The sequence below is a fragment of the Thermobia domestica genome, chromosome 5 (genome assembly GCF_964235325.1).
Source record: "Thermobia domestica chromosome 5, izTheDome1.hap1.1, whole genome shotgun sequence".
In the NCBI taxonomy this organism is placed as follows: domain Eukaryota; kingdom Metazoa; phylum Arthropoda; class Insecta; order Zygentoma; family Lepismatidae; genus Thermobia; species Thermobia domestica.
The window spans coordinates 124,045,880-124,065,611 of NC_137458.1; the positions used below are offsets into that span (position 1 = coordinate 124,045,880).

The 19,732-nt window shown below is 38.1% G+C and overlaps 1 protein-coding gene across 2 annotated transcripts in view; it reads left to right on the plus strand.

The window, feature by feature from the left end:
- The window catches only part of IleRS-m (Isoleucyl-tRNA synthetase, mitochondrial), an 82,190-nt gene that overhangs the window by 39,505 nt on the left and 22,953 nt on the right, over positions 1-19,732 (plus strand). For both annotated transcript variants that reach the window (XM_081759038.1, XM_081759040.1), the window contains exons 13-15: positions 5,934-6,153; positions 9,827-9,933; positions 11,850-11,995. In XM_081759038.1, coding sequence (XP_081615164.1) covers positions 5,934-6,153; positions 9,827-9,933; positions 11,850-11,995 — 473 coding nt within the window. The remainder of the gene's footprint in view (positions 1-5,933; positions 6,154-9,826; positions 9,934-11,849; positions 11,996-19,732) is intronic.

Below are 19,732 nucleotides of genomic sequence, written 5' to 3' on the forward strand. Positions count from 1 at the left end.
AATGTTCAGCTCCTACGCCAATTCACTTCAAGTCCAGCGCCGATCATCGTCAAACGGTGTCCATAGTCTTGCAACATAAATTTCGTCCGTAGCCGTTCGCATATGCCCTCCACCGTGCATTTTGCTTGTTGACTGTCGTACCGCCTGAAATGCTGCAACCCATCTCGCCACTGTCCGGTACGGTAGAGCAACTTTACCACAGGCCTCTACTAATTCTCTGTGAATCGTCCTAGCATTTCGCCCTCGTGCCACCTGGAGTTTCATAAACACACGCTTTTCTACACGCGTGTTTGACAGTATCAGGGTTCGAGTCCTGGTACGTTCCCACAAAGGAAAGCCATACATTACAGTCCTGGGTTCGATTCTCGTCTATCCCTGTCTGTTTTCATATATAACAGTACTGGGTTCGATCCAGGTACGTCTCACTCCCTATCGGGATAAACCCTTTTGTTACTGTACGTGGTTCGTGTCCTACGGTCCCAAAGTGGGCTTACGCATTTACTATGGTCTGGGGTTCGATTCTCCACCGCTCGAATGTCTTCTTTAGCATTATCTAGTGGGTTTGATCGACCATTGCGACTGACCATATAGCCGTCGGACAACAGGTTCAGAGTTCGGTCAGAACGTTACGGGAAACCGGCACAAAGTTAACTCTAATTGTATTCTATAGCGCTAATGCAATTTATTAATGTATGTATTACTAAGTTGCATAGGCGCTAATCACTCGTGCTGCAAAGAAAAATTAATTAGATTATTTCTTAAAATAAACATATGTAAATTTAAACCATGATTATTATGTTGAAAGGATACTCGAATTTCTATCTTTACTTTTAATTCACAACACTAAAACTTTATGAACATATAATACATAAACAGTGGCACTTCACTTTTAATAACCAATAATGTAGGCCCATTTAATACGAAAAACGCGGATGTCGCGGTAGACACGAATTACTCGTTATATTTCGTCACATGGTTGATTTTGTTATTCACTAGCACTGTTTACTCACTGTGACAATTGAAAAGGAATTGCCATTGGCGGCTCCTGAGGGTATGTCCAGAAGGTTGCGGGTTGGTTTCTTCTCATCTTCTTTAAGGCGAATTGAATTGCATGCCGTTCTCCAATTCCATACTGCCAAAATCACTTTATTTGTACTTGTTTACAATATTATTCAACGTCGCTTGTTCATTTTGATAGTTCGTTCTAGTTTCTAAGTAGAAGTTTACTTAACGTATGTAACAAATACTTCATTTTTGTTGTATGTTTGTACCAGCTAATTCGTTCGTGGTTGCTTCCCCGTGTACGTAAGTCAGACTAAAGCACCTTTTCTTTCCGTCTCGTCTGGTTGCTAGGCAAAAGAATCGGTTCGCTACGCAGTTTGGTGATGTCAAGAGCTAAAAATAGCTATGACAGCCCATAGACAGGAATGTTTTGAGACGACGTTTGTCCATTGTGCTGAATTTTAGTTCCTTTTATGGGAAGGAGAGAGGAAGTCTGCGATCTCCGTGGCAATTGAGACGCACAAACATATATGCACATTCGTTTGTTGGCTGAGAGAAAAATTTTCGACGTGCACCAATTTTAAGGTATTCAAAGTGAACCCTAAATTGCTTTTTCCTTTTCACTAGGTTTTTCCATTTACCTGTATGCTTAGCTTTTGTTATGACGTCACGATCAGCTGATAGCACATCACTGACAACAATTGGCGATTGGCATTTAATTTTCCTATTACGTTCACTTTCACATCGCTTAGACGTAAAGAATACATTCACCTGATTACCACATTCTTCCTGAAAAGGTTCGTGATTTTTATCTGCAGGTGATGAGTGGTCAGCACCTGACCCCTTTACTACGTCATGGATCACTAAGTTACTAGTGTGATTCAATTTTAAACTTCGGTCACTTGTCTGAGCATTGGTGCGACTGTTACATTTATTCCTCAAAGAACATTTACGAACATACTTGGAAAATTTTGAAAAACAATACAGCATACGTTTAACTCTTTTTAGTTTTCGTCTGACTTTACGTACTTTCTTTTTATTTTGCCGGTGCTTTTTGCCACATTGAACCTGTGAACTATATTTTCTTGCCCTTTGACAAACAACATTTCGTAATTTACTAAAATATTCTTGACAGGTTTTTAGTTTCTTTTCCCACGTTATTGAGTAATGTTCATTACCATTAGGCCTACTTGGCATAAAGCCGTTTGTACTATCTTCTAAATACATAACTTGAGTGCAAGTAACGATATAAAAGATGATATAATTCATTTGTTCTATCTGTATATTTGGAACTTTCAACTCACAGCTTAAAAAAGTACTCTTCACTTGACAAATCTTTACAACCCTAACAGACACAAAAAATAAACAAGTTTTGTGAAACGGAACGCATTCCAATCTACTGGTTAGCAAGGTGCCATAGAGGCGATTTTCCTCTAATAAACATACACTACAAGATTGCGTGGGCAGGCCGCTTTTGCCTTCATCCTCAACACAATTTATTACAACTCTAGTAAACCTTTCTGTAGTGAAGCACGCATCGCATCCATGAATGCATTTTTTTGTTCCTTTACAAAACAAACAAATGACAGCTGGAACAGCTGATCGCTCGCTCACACACAGAGCTACGCTAAACGTGATCGACTTGATTGGTAGGGTTTGCAAGACAGCTGGGTTGTTCTTCTTTTTTCTTCCTACAAAACTATTTGACAGAGACAAAACAAACTCTTTGGCTTGGCCTAACTCAATGTTAACGTGACTGACAACAGAAATGCTTTCATTTTCTACCTTTAATTCACTCTCAGACATTTCTTCAACCTGTTCAAATTCATTGTCAAAAAATTCAATATTGGCTTGATTTACTACAATAGGTGGTGACTGAGACCTAACACATGGCAAAATAGTACAAGTTTCAACACACTCATTTTTCACTGTTCGTGCGTATGCTTTCTGAGCTACGGGGGCAAAGTCCCACAAAATACCTTCAAACTCACGTTCAACAAATTCTAAATTACTTTCAGCAAGTTCTGTTTTTAATGGTACTATTTTTCTTTGACAATTTTCGTAATTTTGAGTATTTTCTAACTCATTAACCTTTACAAAAGGATGCGTAAAAGTTGCAGTTTCGAGAGGATCAGCAAACCTAACCCGTTTTGGTGGTACAACTTGACAATTTATTTTCTGATTATCGCTGGAATCCCTGTTACAACTAACATTGTATTGCTTTGAATATCTTTTATATATTCTTTCAGCTAACCTTTCTTTAGCAGTACGTACAATGTCTGAATTTTCATAGTGAACTTTCAATTTACCTTTAATGTCTGACAAGGAAATAAATTCTGATTCAAGAATACATTCATCTTTGACCTTTCGATAGAAATCAGATTTGCGTATTTCATGCATTTTAGCAACAATTTTATCTTCAATTTCAGCCCTATATTCTATGTTCCTTTTCAAAAGAGATTTTGCAATTTCTTGTTTAGCTCTTTTACGGATTTTGCAAACTTCCTGATCTACTTTTAAAGCATTTTCGACTTCTAACAATGTAAAAGGTTCTTTTCTATATCTGAACTGACTTTCTACTATCAAGTACTCTGTTTCTTTCCATATTTTTCGCATTTCATGCAAGACAGGAATTATTTCTCTATTTACGGACATGATGATTAATTTACTAATGCCAGAACAACAAAATTAAATAGCACTAATAAGGCACTACAATTTACCTAATCAATAAAATACAATTAACGCTGCTTTTATGCGGTTTTACCGAACGTTCCTGTGATATCGGGCGCCATATTTGACAGTATTAGGTTCGAACCTTATTGGTTCCTGTTCGGGAAAGCCATATTTGACAGTATCGGGTTCGAACCTTATTGGTCCCTGTTCGGGAAAGCCATATTTGACAGTATCAGGGTTCGAGTCCTGGTACGTTCCCACAAAGGAAAGCCATACATTACAGTCCTGGGTTCGATTCTCGTCTATCCCTGTCTGTTTTCATATATAACAGTACTGGGTTCGATCCAGGTACGTCTCACTCCCTATCGGGATAAACCCTTTTGTTACTGTACGTGGTTCGTGTCCTACGGTCCCAAAGTGGGCTTACGCATTTACTATGGTCTGGGGTTCGATTCTCCACCGCTCGAATGTCTTCTTTAGCATTATCTAGTGGGTTTGATCGACCATTGCGACTGACCATATAGCCGTCGGACAACAGGTTCAGAGTTCGGTCAGAACGTTACGGGAAACCGGCACAAAGTTAACTCTAATTGTATTCTATAGCGCTAATGCAATTTATTAATGTATGTATTACTAAGTTGCATAGGCGCTAATCACTCGTGCTGCAAAGAAAAATTAATTAGATTATTTCTTAAAATAAACATATGTAAATTTAAACCATGATTATTATGTTGAAAGGATACTCGAATTTCTATCTTTACTTTTAATTCACAACACTAAAACTTTATGAACATATAATACATAAACAGTGGCACTTCACTTTTAATAACCAATAATGTAGGCCCATTTAATACGAAAAACGCGGATGTCGCGGTAGACACGAATTACTCGTTATATTTCGTCACATGGTTGATTTTGTTATTCACTAGCACTGTTTACTCACTGTGACAATTGAAAAGGAATTGCCATTGGCGGCTCCTGAGGGTATGTCCAGAAGGTTGCGGGTTGGTTTCTTCTCATCTTCTTTAAGGCGAATTGAATTGCATGCCGTTCTCCAATTCCATACTGCCAAAATCACTTTATTTGTACTTGTTTACAATATTATTCAACGTCGCTTGTTCATTTTGATAGTTCGTTCTAGTTTCTAAGTAGAAGTTTACTTAACGTATGTAACAAATACTTCATTTTTGTTGTATGTTTGTACCAGCTAATTCGTTCGTGGTTGCTTCCCCGTGTACGTAAGTCAGACTAAAGCACCTTTTCTTTCCGTCTCGTCTGGTTGCTAGGCAAAAGAATCGGTTCGCTACGCAGTTTGGTGATGTCAAGAGCTAAAAATAGCTATGACAGCCCATAGACAGGAATGTTTTGAGACGACGTTTGTCCATTGTGCTGAATTTTAGTTCCTTTTATGGGAAGGAGAGAGGAAGTCTGCGATCTCCGTGGCAATTGAGACGCACAAACATATATGCACATTCGTTTGTTGGCTGAGAGAAAAATTCTTGGAAGCACTATTATGCGAGGTTCATTTAAAAAGTTAAAAATTTCTTCTTAAAAATTGACTGAGCCAAACCGTATAGTTACACGTGAACATTGCGTTAGGGCGGTATTTCACACAATGATCACTTTAGCAATGTCTACTCGCCACACACACCGTAATATGGGACCGCAGCTGCCGTTGAACTGACACGTACACATCCACGGAACACTACGTTCGTCATGTGTCTCCTGCCCATCCGACACTCCAATCGTAGCAGTGTTGCCAGTTCGAATTAAATGACCCTCGTATTTATCAAGGATTTCGTTTATATTTTCGGGAGTTTGTAAATCAGTTATGTCATCATCAACTCATACTTGGTTGTTACCAACAAGATAGGCCACGTAATGACATCCGGCGCGAGATCTAGGCAGTAATACCAAAGATTCTGGCAGCCACTTCCAAACCTTCAACATCGTGTTTAGTTGTGTTTGAACGTTCAGGAAGGACACTTCTAGCACCTCCTCCATTTGGCATTTCATTTCTTACATATACAAGTATGACATGACGTTTTTAAACCAACGTTTTCCGGGATTGCCTTCGAGTGGGATACCGTTTATAAATATTTTTGTGGTAAGTAAAAACTGCAAGTTTGAAGTCAAGTATTTTTGAACAGATGTTCAGTTTTCCTTATATTATGCATATTTCGTGAACAATTCAATACAACTGTCCTATATAAAAAAATCCTTCTGAAAACTCCATAGCTTATGTACTTACATTGCAGATGGTGGGTTGCTTGTCACACAGTACAACATTCAAATATTCTAGTGGGTCCATCCATACTTAAAGCAAGTGCTGAAAATGTTCACAAGATTCGTATTGTTTTACGCTTTCTTCTTGGCGCACTTCATGATTTTCCTGTGCACTCCAGAATTGAGGATTTAAAATATTTTCCTGTGATTGATCGCTATATGCTACACCTTTTGTGGAATACCTTCCATCAGGTAAGTTTTTTAAAGATTAAATTCGTATTGAATACCATATAGCTGTTTTTAATTGATCATGTGATAATTTTTGGAACTTTTTCAATGAGCCAATTTTTTCCGTTCCTATGTGCCATGACTTTGTTAACTTCTTATGAGGTGCACTCCATAAATACGTGCTGTTTCGTTCTAATTTTCAAGAACAAAGAAATGCAGGGAACTACTCTGTGTCTATTTCTCAACGAACTATTCCTCTATTGATAGAAAGCTACCATCGCTCCGTCCATTTAGTGTAGCATAATCATCTTTCGGGTATGTTTCAGACACTGGAAAATAGTACTCTCCAGTGATGATCTACTGACAAAATGCCATCCACGAAAAGAGGCCTTGAGGTTTGGGAACATCCAGAAGTCACTAGGGGCTAAATCTGGTGAATAGGGTGGGTGTGACAGATATTCAATATCGTGGTCAGGCTAGAATGAGGTCCACGGCACGCACATTTGTACGGTGTGGTGATGCATTGTCAATGTGGAGGATTAAATTGTTATTTGCCATTTGTGATCGTTTCTTATTCAATTTTAGCAAACTTTTGTATCTAAAATTGTACAGAAATAGTCGCCCGTAACTGTACGACCTTTCGGAACAGGGTGGACAATATCATTACCTGGGAATTCCAAATGATAGCGTACAGCAACCCTCTTATTGGATGCCAGCTGACGAATTTTTTTTTTTTGGGGGGGGGGAGGGGTAAATCTGTGTGTTCGCACTGCATCGACTGTCTTTTTGTTTCTGGGTCGAATAATGGAATCTGTGATTCATCCATTGTCGCAGCACTTTCCAAGTAATAGCGCCCCTCTCTTCTAAAGCGTGTCAAATTTGCAAGATCTAATCGAATCCTTGCCTCTTTTTGATCATCATTAAGCACTCGCGGAACCCAGAGAGAAGAAACTTTTCTTTAGCCCAGTTCGTTTGTAATTATTCGTTCTACTGTTCCCATTGTTATCCCTAGTATATCACAAACCTCCTGCAGGACGATACGCCTATCTTCCACGATGAAATTTTCAACATGGACAATAGCGTCAATTATTGTTTTCGAACGATCATACCATTGCTCATCTTTCACACTCGTTTGCCCTGCTTTGAACCCACGCACTCACTTCCTAACAATGTTTTCTGCAAGAGCATTATCACCACATACCCTCCAATTACAAGTGAATATCGCTGCACAACGTCTAGCTGCGGTTTGGAATTTCATTATTACCCGTTGCTCTTCAACCGAAAATTCCATGTCCCCGGGCAGTATTAGAAATACGTCTTACTCGTTCAGGCACTGTGACTTAACTGCCATCTAGTAAACAAAACCTGTACTACTTAGAGATGAAGGATGGAGGTCTCCGACGCTGCAGTTGTTTTTCTGAAATGACAAAAAATGGACTTAGAACGAAACCGCACGTACTTTTGGTGTGCATCTCTTAATATTATATACAGCCTAATAGTTGTGTATTCACATCCTGCAAAAGAGGTCACGGTAACAGACATAGTACTAATTGAAATTACAAGTATTCCTTAATCCTATAATTGAGATATTTTGACTTAATAAAATTTTTATAGCGAATAATATGAACCATATAGAAAAGATATAAGTAGGGTACATAACTTATAATAATTGGAGATAATTATTGACTAAATGTCATTATATTCGTGTCATCGATATCATTATATCTGGTTATCTGAAAAGCATTGACCCTTTGGAGGTCAAAATTGAATATATATTATTATTTGAAAATAATATCAAAACATATATGCATCATTTTAGCCTGCCATTTCTCCAGGAGTAGTACAATCCCATAGCTATAGAACTTATATAATTTCTAGTTTTTTGTGATACGTGGTTTTTACAGGCCTTTTTTAAAACTAACTTAACACCATTCAGGGACTCTGCAGAGACCGAAACAAATTGTAATGGTGCAGGTCCGGGCTATACAATGAATGCATTAAAACCATTCAGCCAAGTTCTTTAAATTTCTGACGGACCGTTAATGATTTAAACTATCTGGCGTTGTCAGCATGATGTGCCATCCTTTCGTTGACCAGTTGCGGCTGTTTCTCTTGAATTGCTAAATGCACTTGCGCTAATTGTCGACCGTACAGGTCCAAGTTCATCATTGTGTCTGGTGGTAGCAGCTTGTGATGAACGATCCCCTTCTAATCCCACCAAACGCACACTGTAAACTTCTGGGCGTCAATGTGGTCTTTACCATAGAGTGTGGAACTTCTCGCGTCGACCACAATCTTTCTCGCGTATTGTCGTCTTAAGTTATCCAATTTTCATCACTCGTGATCAACCATTTCAGAAATCGTTCGATCTCGTTACGTTTCAGTAGAGATTCGCATATAGAAATTCGGTTGAGTAATAGTGAATGTTTTGAGTCAGATCATATGTCATTCAATGTCGAGGTTCTTTTAGTAGCCAGCTTTCTCCAATTAGCTTAAAATTATTTGGTGATGGATGTGTAGGTTATTGGCAATTTCGGCATTGACTTTGGCCAATTTGTCACTATTGGCATTGACTTTGGCAGTATATAATCCACTTTTTCTGCGAGGAATATCTTGAACATCGAAATTTCCAGAATCAAAGCGACTGGACCATTTTTTGGCTGTTGCATGTGTTAACGTATCTTGCCTATAAACAGGACAAATTTGTTCTCGGGGATGTGCAGCATTTGCGTCGTTATTGAATTAAAATTTTAAAAGGTAGTGCAGTTTTGCGGAGAGTTCACTCATCTTCACGGCGTAATACGTTACGTCTGATAAAAATGCAAACAGTTTTGCATCTACTAACTTCAACTCTCAACTGTCGAATGAAGTTAAGCCTGACCCTCTGCGACTCATATACCCTGAAATTTAGGATACTAACATCATCTTGTCCGCTTTAGATTACCTGGTAATTATATTCTAACTCAATTTCATATATGTGAAAAAAAAAAAAACTTTTTGTTTCGAATAGATTTTTTATATATTGTCACTGAATATGGAACAAGTTAGAAATACGTTTTTATTGTACTTTCAAAATAAGTAATATTATTCTATACATTATTATCATGCATCGTAATTAGTGCTTACTGGTGTGTCTTCCGACTTTTGCAAGTCAGAGTAAATATTTGATTTGTAAATTCGCTGGGAAGCGACCAGCGTTATCAAGAACCTTTTCAACCATTGTGTGTACGGTTTTGTTCTTGAGTGCGCTAACCGCTTCCCAAAGAATATTTGGAAACCAGATATTATTTCAACTTGCTAAAGTTAGGGGGCATACTAGGTAAACAATAATTATAATAAATAGGATAGTCATCTATGATGGCCCTTCAATAATTATTTGTTAAAATATTTCGAGAATTCTGATAACACAGCAAAACACATCTTCCTCTAACGAAAAGTACTGAGTAAAAGAGTTTTAAACAAGCTGGCCTCGGTTTTTATGTACAAGAGTTAATGGTGGCAATCTGACCATTCACTCGCTTACAACAGACAAAAAGCAGTAAATAGTATTATTGTCTGCTAACAGTTGGAGCAACAAAGGTTTTGATGTGGGTACATACATGATCACTGATATTCTAGAATTTGCTACTGCAAATCGCTGTTTGTAAATATGTGAAAATATTTCACGAACTATTACGTTTTTGTGTTTATCTTACAGGTGATGAATCACTATAACAGTTTTTCCTACAATAAAGCATGTCAATTATTATTAAATTTTATTACGAATGAAGTATCAGCATTTTATTGTCACCTAACGAAAGACAGGTAAGTAGTGACTAAGACCAAAAAAAATATAACTGGTCGTGAAGAAACTGGTTATTAATACTGTTTCACGGAATTTAAATAAATATTAAACCTAGTTTCGAGTAAGACCTACTTAATCTTTAAGTTTTTCTGCATGAAATCAATGATGTTCACTTACGCATACTGTATAAAGCATGTTTTCAACTCTTGCAATATTTACATAATTCATTTACAATTCATATTTTACGTATTCATAAATAAGCTTCTTTATACTTATTCTGGCAATTACGATTCGTTTTTAGTGTAGTTTCACGGCACCTTGTAGTTTGTGTTTTAGATATGGTGTTTCCATTCGCATTTGAAGACAGTTCATTGTTATATACAAACTTTCTGGCCACTCTTTCCTATTCATTTACGCTTTTTGTGCTAATTTGAGGATGCTGAATGCAATGGTACTATTTTAAAACATTTGTGTATGAGATCACGAGAAAAATGATCTCAAAGTTGGGATCTTTGAAGTACCGCTTATGCCAGTATTAAAAATTCTTACAATTAAATGCATTTCTAATTGCAATTTTTATGCTAATTTAAGGACACCGATTCAAATAGAACTATTTTTAAATATACTCGCCCATGCAGTGCCAAAAAACATGATCTTCAATTTAGAATATGAATAAATATTGTGAAGAGATCCAATTGCCCCCCAATGTCATCTTATATTGAACATCTAAATTTCAAACATAAAGAAAGATTCATTCATTAAATTGAATCAGATTATCATTCCTTGAACTATTATCGACACGTTAAACAAGACAGTCAAGAATGTTAATTCTATTGAATCATTTCAGCAGCTTCTAACTAAAGGAAATAAAGACCAGAGGCTATTCTTTCCACGGCCGCATTCCTTCGGAGACTTCCACGGGCACAAACCTCCAAAGTGATTTGATCGTCCTGACGCCACATTAATTGATAGAACAAAACTGTCTGTTTCCTGGATCCGTGGTGGAGTGAAGTGAGAACGTCGAGTAGATGCTGTGGGTTGTGTTCCGATCATGAAAGACGTGAGGTCTTCTCCAAGGAAGAGAACCAGCAAAAAATCTTCTTCGAGATTCAACACTGTAAATGTATCAAGTCTAATGTGGAAGAGCAAAGTCTTTCCACCTTCATTACCACCGAGACAACATTATTGACAAGTTTTTTCCACCGCAGTGCCTTTTTTTTTCCACCAGTTCCTTTTGTGTGTGAGAGCAGCCTCTCCAGCCATAGCCAATTCTGCATCTGCCGATGACATCGAGAAAAAAACAGGAATTGACATACGTCAAAGTAAAGATACTGTGCTTGTTTCCCTACCTTAAGGTCACCCCTTCTGTCTTCCCTACCTTTTCTCATCTTTTCCCAATCTAGTCTATTTCTTACAATTTCTAAGTGTTGCATTTCATTCACGTATCCCTAAGTATTATCCAAATATAGTTTAACGGAGAGATTGTCAGCTTTCCTTTCCCAACATCCCCTTTGTCTTAGTGTGTAATCTGAGCTATTAGAGGTAATAATCATCCATCTGTACAATATAAATATCTTAACTTTAAGGCAATTTTCTCGTAACTCCATGGGTGAATATATTTTAAAATAGTTTATATTGGAATCAGCATACTCAGATTTGTATGAAAAAGCGCAATTAGAAATATCCAAACGTGGTCATTTTTTAACTAGTGACATTATTGTTTTTATCATGAATTCTGTGAGATTAGCATAATGATTTTTGTTTTGTTGCAAATTAATAACTAGATTATATTACCTCCCAAACTACGTAATTTACAATTCTTATCTCTTACACTCATGTAAGATTCATGGTTATTAATATCGAGGGTTTCATTTATATGTATATTGACATTTGTATTATGTTAAAATATATTTATATTTTGTGTTTTGATTCTCAGGTTATATTGTGATCCTCGTGACAGTGCTGGAAGACGTTCTTGTCAGTATGTGATGAATCATATTTTTCATGTAATGGCATGGTGTTTGGCACCAATTTTACCTCACCTTGTGGAAGAAGCTTTCTTACATCACCCGTCCAGAAAAGGTTTGAAGGCTATCAAAATTATTATTATTTTTCATTTCATTATGTTTTTGAAGTTCTGAAATCAGCTAATTAGAAGAAAGCACCGCATACCCTGATGATCGTACTGAAATCGACGTGAATAAATTGACCGTCGGGTCGCCCAACTAGACAAGCGTCAACTTGAGCCAGATCGGGATTTCAGTAGAATATCAAAGTTTAGGCTTCCCGTACCATGTTTCAGTAATTATGGAATCATTTTGTTTGTGCAAAGCTGAGTGAAACAGCGGGACATGTGCACAGTCTACCCAGGTGGGTCCAGCATAAGCGGAAGTCTTTTAAATCGTCTCCGTGTACGATGTGCTCGGTAGCGCTTGTCCCGTTGTTGGCTGCACGCCAAAAATCTGTTTTTATTCTCGAATTTACACTAATAATAAGTTGAATTCTTTAATACCATTGGGAGTCAGAGGTACCAAAGTACTGTTAAAAGTTTAAATGAGTGAAATGTTTGATTCTAAAGCCAGAAGTTTAGTCATGTCGATTTCAAGAGGATTCTCCAGGTACTTAGTATTTTGTTAGGATCACGCAATGGGACTTATAAAATAATGCTGTTAGTAAGTCCGTCCGTTCTCCGTGCATTACTGAGCGAAAGCGAATTTTTGAATGCTGTTTTCTGCAATAGATAGCTTGTGCGATTATCTTGACCGAGTTCGCTAATGAAATCAATCCGTTAACATCGTAACGGGTAACGGATACTTTAACGATAGCTATCTCTATATCCCATACAAATAAGCGAACTTTTTAATTAAGTCTTTTGCATTAAATAGTTGGAGCTGTTACCTTATGCTCGGCATAACGTAACATGGCCCGGTGCTTTTGGGCACCTTGTATATTGGAAGGGAAATTTTAATTTTATTTAGAATGTCAGAAAAACATGTTTTTCTTTGTAGTAGGAAACTGTAGATCGCAAATTTTGCGTAATTTCAGTTAAGTAAATCGTTTCAACGAATATTACATGAAGAATATATGATTAGTAATTATATTTTGTATATTTTACGTATTTATCCAAAAATATAACATTATTTTAGAAAATAAGTGTATATTTCAGCTTTTCCAATGGTTTTCAGTTAATTTTTATAGATATTTCGGCATAGGGAATCTTCACAAGAAAACTAAAATTTTAATTTCGTAAATTTTCTTCAAAATTCCAAATTAAGAAAGTCAGCCATAATTTCTTCTTGGTGCATCTCTTTGTTTTCGGAGTAAATTATTTGATTGGATAATCCGCAATCACAGCTGTAGCAGAGATTTTCGGTTTTCTTTGATCTCAGTACCGAAGCCTATCATCCGATAGTTACGTCACAATTATCTTCCAATTAGGGATCATCTTCTCATTGTTCTTTGTCTTACATCTTCAGCCATTACAGGAGACAGGCGAGCAGTGATCGTCGTCTATAACAAAATTGTGAAATGAACTAATATTTCTAAAACTGTGAATTTTTCTTCGTTTGGTATCAGTTAGTACTTGTATGGAATGGTGCTTCCAGTAAGTTTTACGTTCTTCAACAGCGAGGAATTGCAGTAAAGACGGTGGCAAAGACTCTTGTCTTGATTTTGGTGAGTGATGACGAGAAGAAGAGGTGAGTTTAGTAAGCTAGATCTGCAGAAGGAGAATTCGTTTGGATATCTCGCAGCTATGTCAATTTTTGAAACCACCGTAAATGATTCTTTCTAGAATCAGGTGAAAAGATATTATGGTAAAATACTCTGGTTAATAGGTTTCGGCTCATCGGTGGATAATCAAGTAAGTGTAACTAGAAAGTCAAAAGGAAATCGTTTTGGAACTCCAACCTCGAAATCAATGTTTTGTGGCATAACATTAGTAGTGTTGTTTCTTGTGCTTGTGTAAAATATTAACATGATGTGCTAACTGCATTAAGTTTTCCCCAACACCGCACACATGCGGGTCTGGACAATGTGACATCGTGATTTCATTCAATGGGGGGGAAAGAAAGCTAGATTATCTCAGCACAGATCGATTGTCATAACAACAAGGAAATGTGTGTACCACACACACATTTTCCCCCAGTGAAAAGAGATGTTTAGATTCCCTGAAACCTCGAAATTATTCATATTTCGGTAGTACTGCTCGAAATTAATTTTTATAATTTGGCATGTTTTCTTTGGTTTGAAGGTAATTCTAAACGTTATAATAATTTTGGAAGTAAATGTCAGATTCACGGCTAAAGTCAAGTGCAAGGGTACATGAATTTTGCGTACCGGTAACAGGAAGCTATCGTCAATAGGCTAAATCTCCGTGATATTTTATTCTGATACCCATCGAGTTTTAAAATTTAAGTTCTAATGATTACTAGTGGAAATATTTTTGTTCTTTTTTTAAGAACACTCAGAATTTCAGAGCGACACTAAAGTAAATAACCACTGCGTCTTTGGTTATAATGTGGTAGCAAAACAAAAATATAAATGCATAAATGAGAATGGTGCTTCATGAAATATGTGTGTGATTTTTTTTTTTTTTCTTGCTTAGGTTAAGTTAGTATAGTGTAGCTAGGTTAGGATAGGGATTTTAGGTTTAAGTTGTGCGAATATGTTATATGAGTGTCTACCTGTGCTAGATTGTTCAGTGGGTCCGAGCTAAAAGAGAGGTAGCGAAAAGCGTAAATCCTCTATGCCGGCCACATTCTCAATGCACAGAGGATTTTGAGCACCAAAAGAATAGAGAAAGAAAGTAAAATATAGCGAACCACAACCATATGTAGTGAAGTTTTTTTTTTTCCAATAGTGTAGTGTATTTATATTATGTTATTTTCATTTGTTTGTGTCGATCTAATGTGAATGTGTTGAAAAGGCGAGAATATTAATGAATATGAATATTTTAGGAATATTTGTGAAAACTGAACAAAAGTAAATAATGTTTCGGCTCTGAAAGTTAGAAAATCTTTAATGTTAGTTTCTTTCAGCTTAATTCAGATGGGTATGTCAGAACATGCATGTGTAAGGATCTTTTTTTTATAAAATTTTCTTGTTCAAATCCACTTACATAAAGAATGTCAAATAAAATTTACTAGCCGTGAAAACATCTTTCTTTTCAAGTACAAAACATAATTCTTTGGTAGTTTTAAGTAATAGAAATCTTGAGTTACAGTTATATTTGATATTTATGTGAAGCCTGATCAAAACAAAGAGCAGTACGTACATAATAACTTTAATGGGAAAATGAGAATAGCTATGAATCAAGGGAAGAGACTTTTCCTTAGTGTGAAAGGGGTTGGAAACAACCGAATCTGTCGAAATTTTCTTATTTTATCAGTTTTAAATCAAAATCTCAGTTTGGATTTTTTTTTTTTTTTTTTTTTTTTAAGTTGCACGACAAAATTCTGTTTCGAGATTTGTAAGATTTTTCTTTTATTTAGATAGGGCTTTTACAGACAACATTAAGATCTTCTTTGTGCTCATTGCCAGCTCCACTCGTAGCTCGATGTCCTGTATCTGTAGTCGTGGTTCACAACCTATTTCCGGATGGGATGTGGAGGATGAACTGCAGGCCTGGATACCGGACTGTGAGTTGAGATGGAGGAGACTTTGGAATCTTTACATTTTTGGGCAAGATTTGAGTTCTATTTTCCGTAGATAATTGGCTTGGTGAGTGTATCAGTGACTGTTGATGACGAGCCCATACGGGCCCAGTAGGTTCGGTGTCACTAGTCAGTGATACATTCAGCATAGCCTGTAGTCTCAAGGAAAGGGAACATCATACAAAATACATACAACAATATCAGCATCATCATCATTTTAATTCTTTTATTTTTTTTAATCATTTTAATTTATTTTAATTATATATATATATATATATATATTTTTTTAAGTAAAAATGGCGACCCTTATCCAGGATTTCTGTTGTTTCAATCCTACGCGAGTGCTAAGGAAAAACAATCACAGCAAAGTATTTGTAATGGGGATCATTATGACAATCGACTCATTGAATGATTCATGGTCACTTCTGGATCTGTATGTGCGTGATGTTGAGGGAAACAAATTTAATGAAAGTGAAGATGTCTGCTGGTAGCAGATTGAGTAACGAATCTCGTCATCCGAACGAATACATGTGTTGTAGTGACGAAATTGCAGGGTTCAGTGTATATTGTGACAGTTGCTTCAGATGGGTGCATGCCCAATGTTATGGTTTGTCTGATGAACAAGTCCAAGAATTAGATAAAAGTAGTGAACCGTGGTTATGCAAGCCTTGCATGGCGAAACAGGTGACAGTGTTGCCACTTCCGAAGTTATCGGAAACAGATAGCGAGGAAGGTGAACATGAAACGCAGGGTAGCCCGAACGAATCGGACAAGGAGGAAGGAAATCGAGGAAATGTAGCTTCCGGTTCTAATGTACAATTAACTGACTTTGCAGCCATGATGGAACGTTTCAGCCAGGCTTTAACTTTAACGCTAAATGAAAAGTTTGAAAAGGTAGACAGTAAATTCCAGGATATTAGTAATAATTTTCAGGATATGAATGAAAAATTTGAGAAGGTAGATAGTAACTTTCAGTCAATGAATCAGAAATTCGACAATGTCAAATTCGAAATGTTGCAAATAATTAATGAGAAGGTGGCTCATGTAAACGAAGACGTAGAGGCTGTTAGGACGGAAGTTCGCGATTTGTATGCATCTGTTGGGAATTATCAGACTAAGATAGACGCGCGGGTAGATGCCGTTGAGGAAAGTCTCCGGTTATCGGTTGAGGCGCAGAATCGACGATGTGATGACTTGACTAAGGAGTTCTCACATCTCGAACTAAGTACCCAGAGGTCGTATCAGGCACTTGAAGCCAAGATTCAGACGTTAGAAGAGAACCAAAACCAAAGAAAAGACAAACGGTGTGGACGTAAACGATCGCGAGACTTTGTGGTCTGTGATGGAATCGAGTCTGATGGGACCGAGTCAGACATCCAAGTGGATGTACCAGTCTCTTCCGTTGGGGAGACTCGTGCTATTCCCACGGTGACTGTCTCTGTCTGTCAGCCGACCAGCATTCACGGCACAAATGTCCTTCCATTTGAATTACCCTCACATACGTTGAACTTAAGCAGGTCGAATACATCCTGTGTTGAGACAATAGGTTATCAGGCGTTGTCCAGGAGGTCGAATCCATTGTTAGTTTCACCTCAGGGGTTAGGACCTTCAGATACCAGGTGTCGGTTGAACCATGTGGTGACCTCTAGTAATGTGGCAGACATGACTTCGTCGTGTGCTGGAGTTCAGGAGGGAATGTGTGGTCACGCGGTGGTATCGATGCCAGACAACTTAACTTCTGGACAAAATTACCAACATTATTCTATTTTCGGTCAAAATTACTCGGGTGCAAAGAGCCCCGTTGTTGGCCACAATTCTCCCGTGAACCCCAGTAGAAGCGAGGAAGGCTTTGGTAAGCGAACTCTAAATTTAAGACTTTCTGAACTAAATCATTTACCTACATTCTCTGGTGAATACGGTTTGGCTAGATCATTCTTAGAAAATTTAGAACAAACGTTTAAGGTAATTTCGGCATCGGAACACGAACGTCTAACCTTGGTACCTTGTTGCTTAACAGCTGGGGCCAAGACGTGGTTTCAGACTGTTTGTAAAGACATCAGTAGTTATGCAGATTTTGTGCGTCTATTTCGGGAACACTATTTTTCGGCAAGGATGGAAAGATTGCAAAAGAAGTTTATTCAAGGGATGAAGTACGATCGAGCGAAATACAACCGGTTGACAGATTTTGCATGGAAAATTGTAGCGGAATATTATGCGGTGGCACAGCATCCGGTTGAAACCGAACTCATTGAAATTGTCTTGGACTGTTTACCAGCTGGTGATGCCAAGTTACTGCGGGCTGTTGAGCCGAAAAATATCCAACACCTTATGGTTAAAATAGCCGAGATTGAAGGACATCCGGAGCCGAGTGAACCGGTTACTGACAAAAAGTTTCGACGTTTTCAGGTGCGTCAGGCAAAAGTAGTCAAAAAGGCCGAAAAGTCAGGAAAACAACCCACCAAGGATACTTCGTCTCAGACGGAGGAAGGCGAAGGAAAGAGGAAGGAAGGAAATTCCAATGGGAAAGGAGGAGATGACCGATTTTCTAGAAACAGGGGTCGAAGAAGAAACTTTCAGACACGAAGACCCTGGCCCAATAATGGAAGGCCGAATTGGGTAAGAGATGACCATGGAAATCGGAATGCTCCGTATGGGTACAACCAACGCTACCAACCAGCAGCGATGAGTTACGGGTATCCGCGGGGTACATCTCAGACATGCGCGCAAAACGCGATGAACTCAGCAGGAGCGCAAGCCTATCCGGGATATGCGCCGAATTTACTTCCTGGAGGGGGAGTGGCGACTCCCACGTCCACTCCTTCCCCAGGAGTAAACATGGCGATGTCCACTGGATGGCCTCCGCAATATCCGACATTTGTACCTACGATGGCTCAGCTACCGGAAACGAACGGGAATAGTTTGGGAAATGCATATCGCAGCCCTCATTAGGGGAGAGTGTGGACTGCGAGATGGATTCCTCAACTCCCCAGAAAGAACAAGATCAGTTAGCGAGTAGTCAAAATTTCAATTTGGTTAGAACCTCATTCGATTTTGTTACAAACCCTCCAAATTCAAAATTCAATGTTTTCGCAGATTCCGAAAATCGGGAGACAAAATTGGACACGCCTCTGTTCTCGATTCGTTTCGTGATCGACGAGAGGGAGTGTGACTCCAGTGCGGAGAAAGGTATTCTTTTAACTTATCCTTCACCTACGTTAACTTGTTCAGTTGGGAGTTTGACTTTAGTCTGTATCCTGGATTCTGGAGCGGATACGAATTTGTTGTCTGGAGACGTTTGGAGGAGGATCAAGGAAATTTATCCATCTGCTAAGCTTCGTCCAAAATCCAACATTTCATTACGAGGTTTCGCAGGAGACGAATCTTTTCAGGTCAAAGGTTTTCAAATACTAAATTTTACAATTCAAGGTTACGTTTTCGAGGTTCCAGTATATGTGATTCAGAAATTAAAAACAGATTGTATTTTAGGTTTCCCCTTTTTCATTAGGTATCATGTTCTTCTAAATTGCAAATCGAAAGAAGTCTCTCTTGAGACTGATTCAGGACAGACCATCTCCATTAGCATGGAACAGCAGCATTGTTGTCAAGTCACAGTTGCAGAGGTATCATCGGATAAAGAGGAAGACTCTTTATATCAACCATCTATTACCAAAGAAGAAATTCAAAATTTAGTTTCTCAAAGAACTGATTTAGATTCAGATTCTAGGAATCGATTATTTTCGTTGTTATTCAGGTTTCGTTGTCTCTTCACAGAGAATCCCAGAGTCGTGAAAGTTGAGCCGTATAGAATACAACTTTCAGACGACGTTCCCGTGGTAGGAAAGTTGTATCCTATACCCGTTCACCTCCAGAAGGAATTTGAGCAAGTGCTCGACAAGTGGTTGAAACTTGGAATCATCATAGAAGGTCCTTCACCTTACAGATGCCCTGTACATGTGGTTCGTAAGGCGTCTGGGGATCTGAGACCGGTGATGGATTTGCGTGGAATCAACGAGCGCGTGATTGCACCAAGGATTCAGGTCGAGCCGATCAATGATCTGATCGCACGAGTCAGTGGTGCCACCATCTTTTCCTCGTTGGACTGTACGCAGTCTTATCACAGTGTTCCAATCCATCCAGACTCCTACAAATATGTTAGTTTCATTTA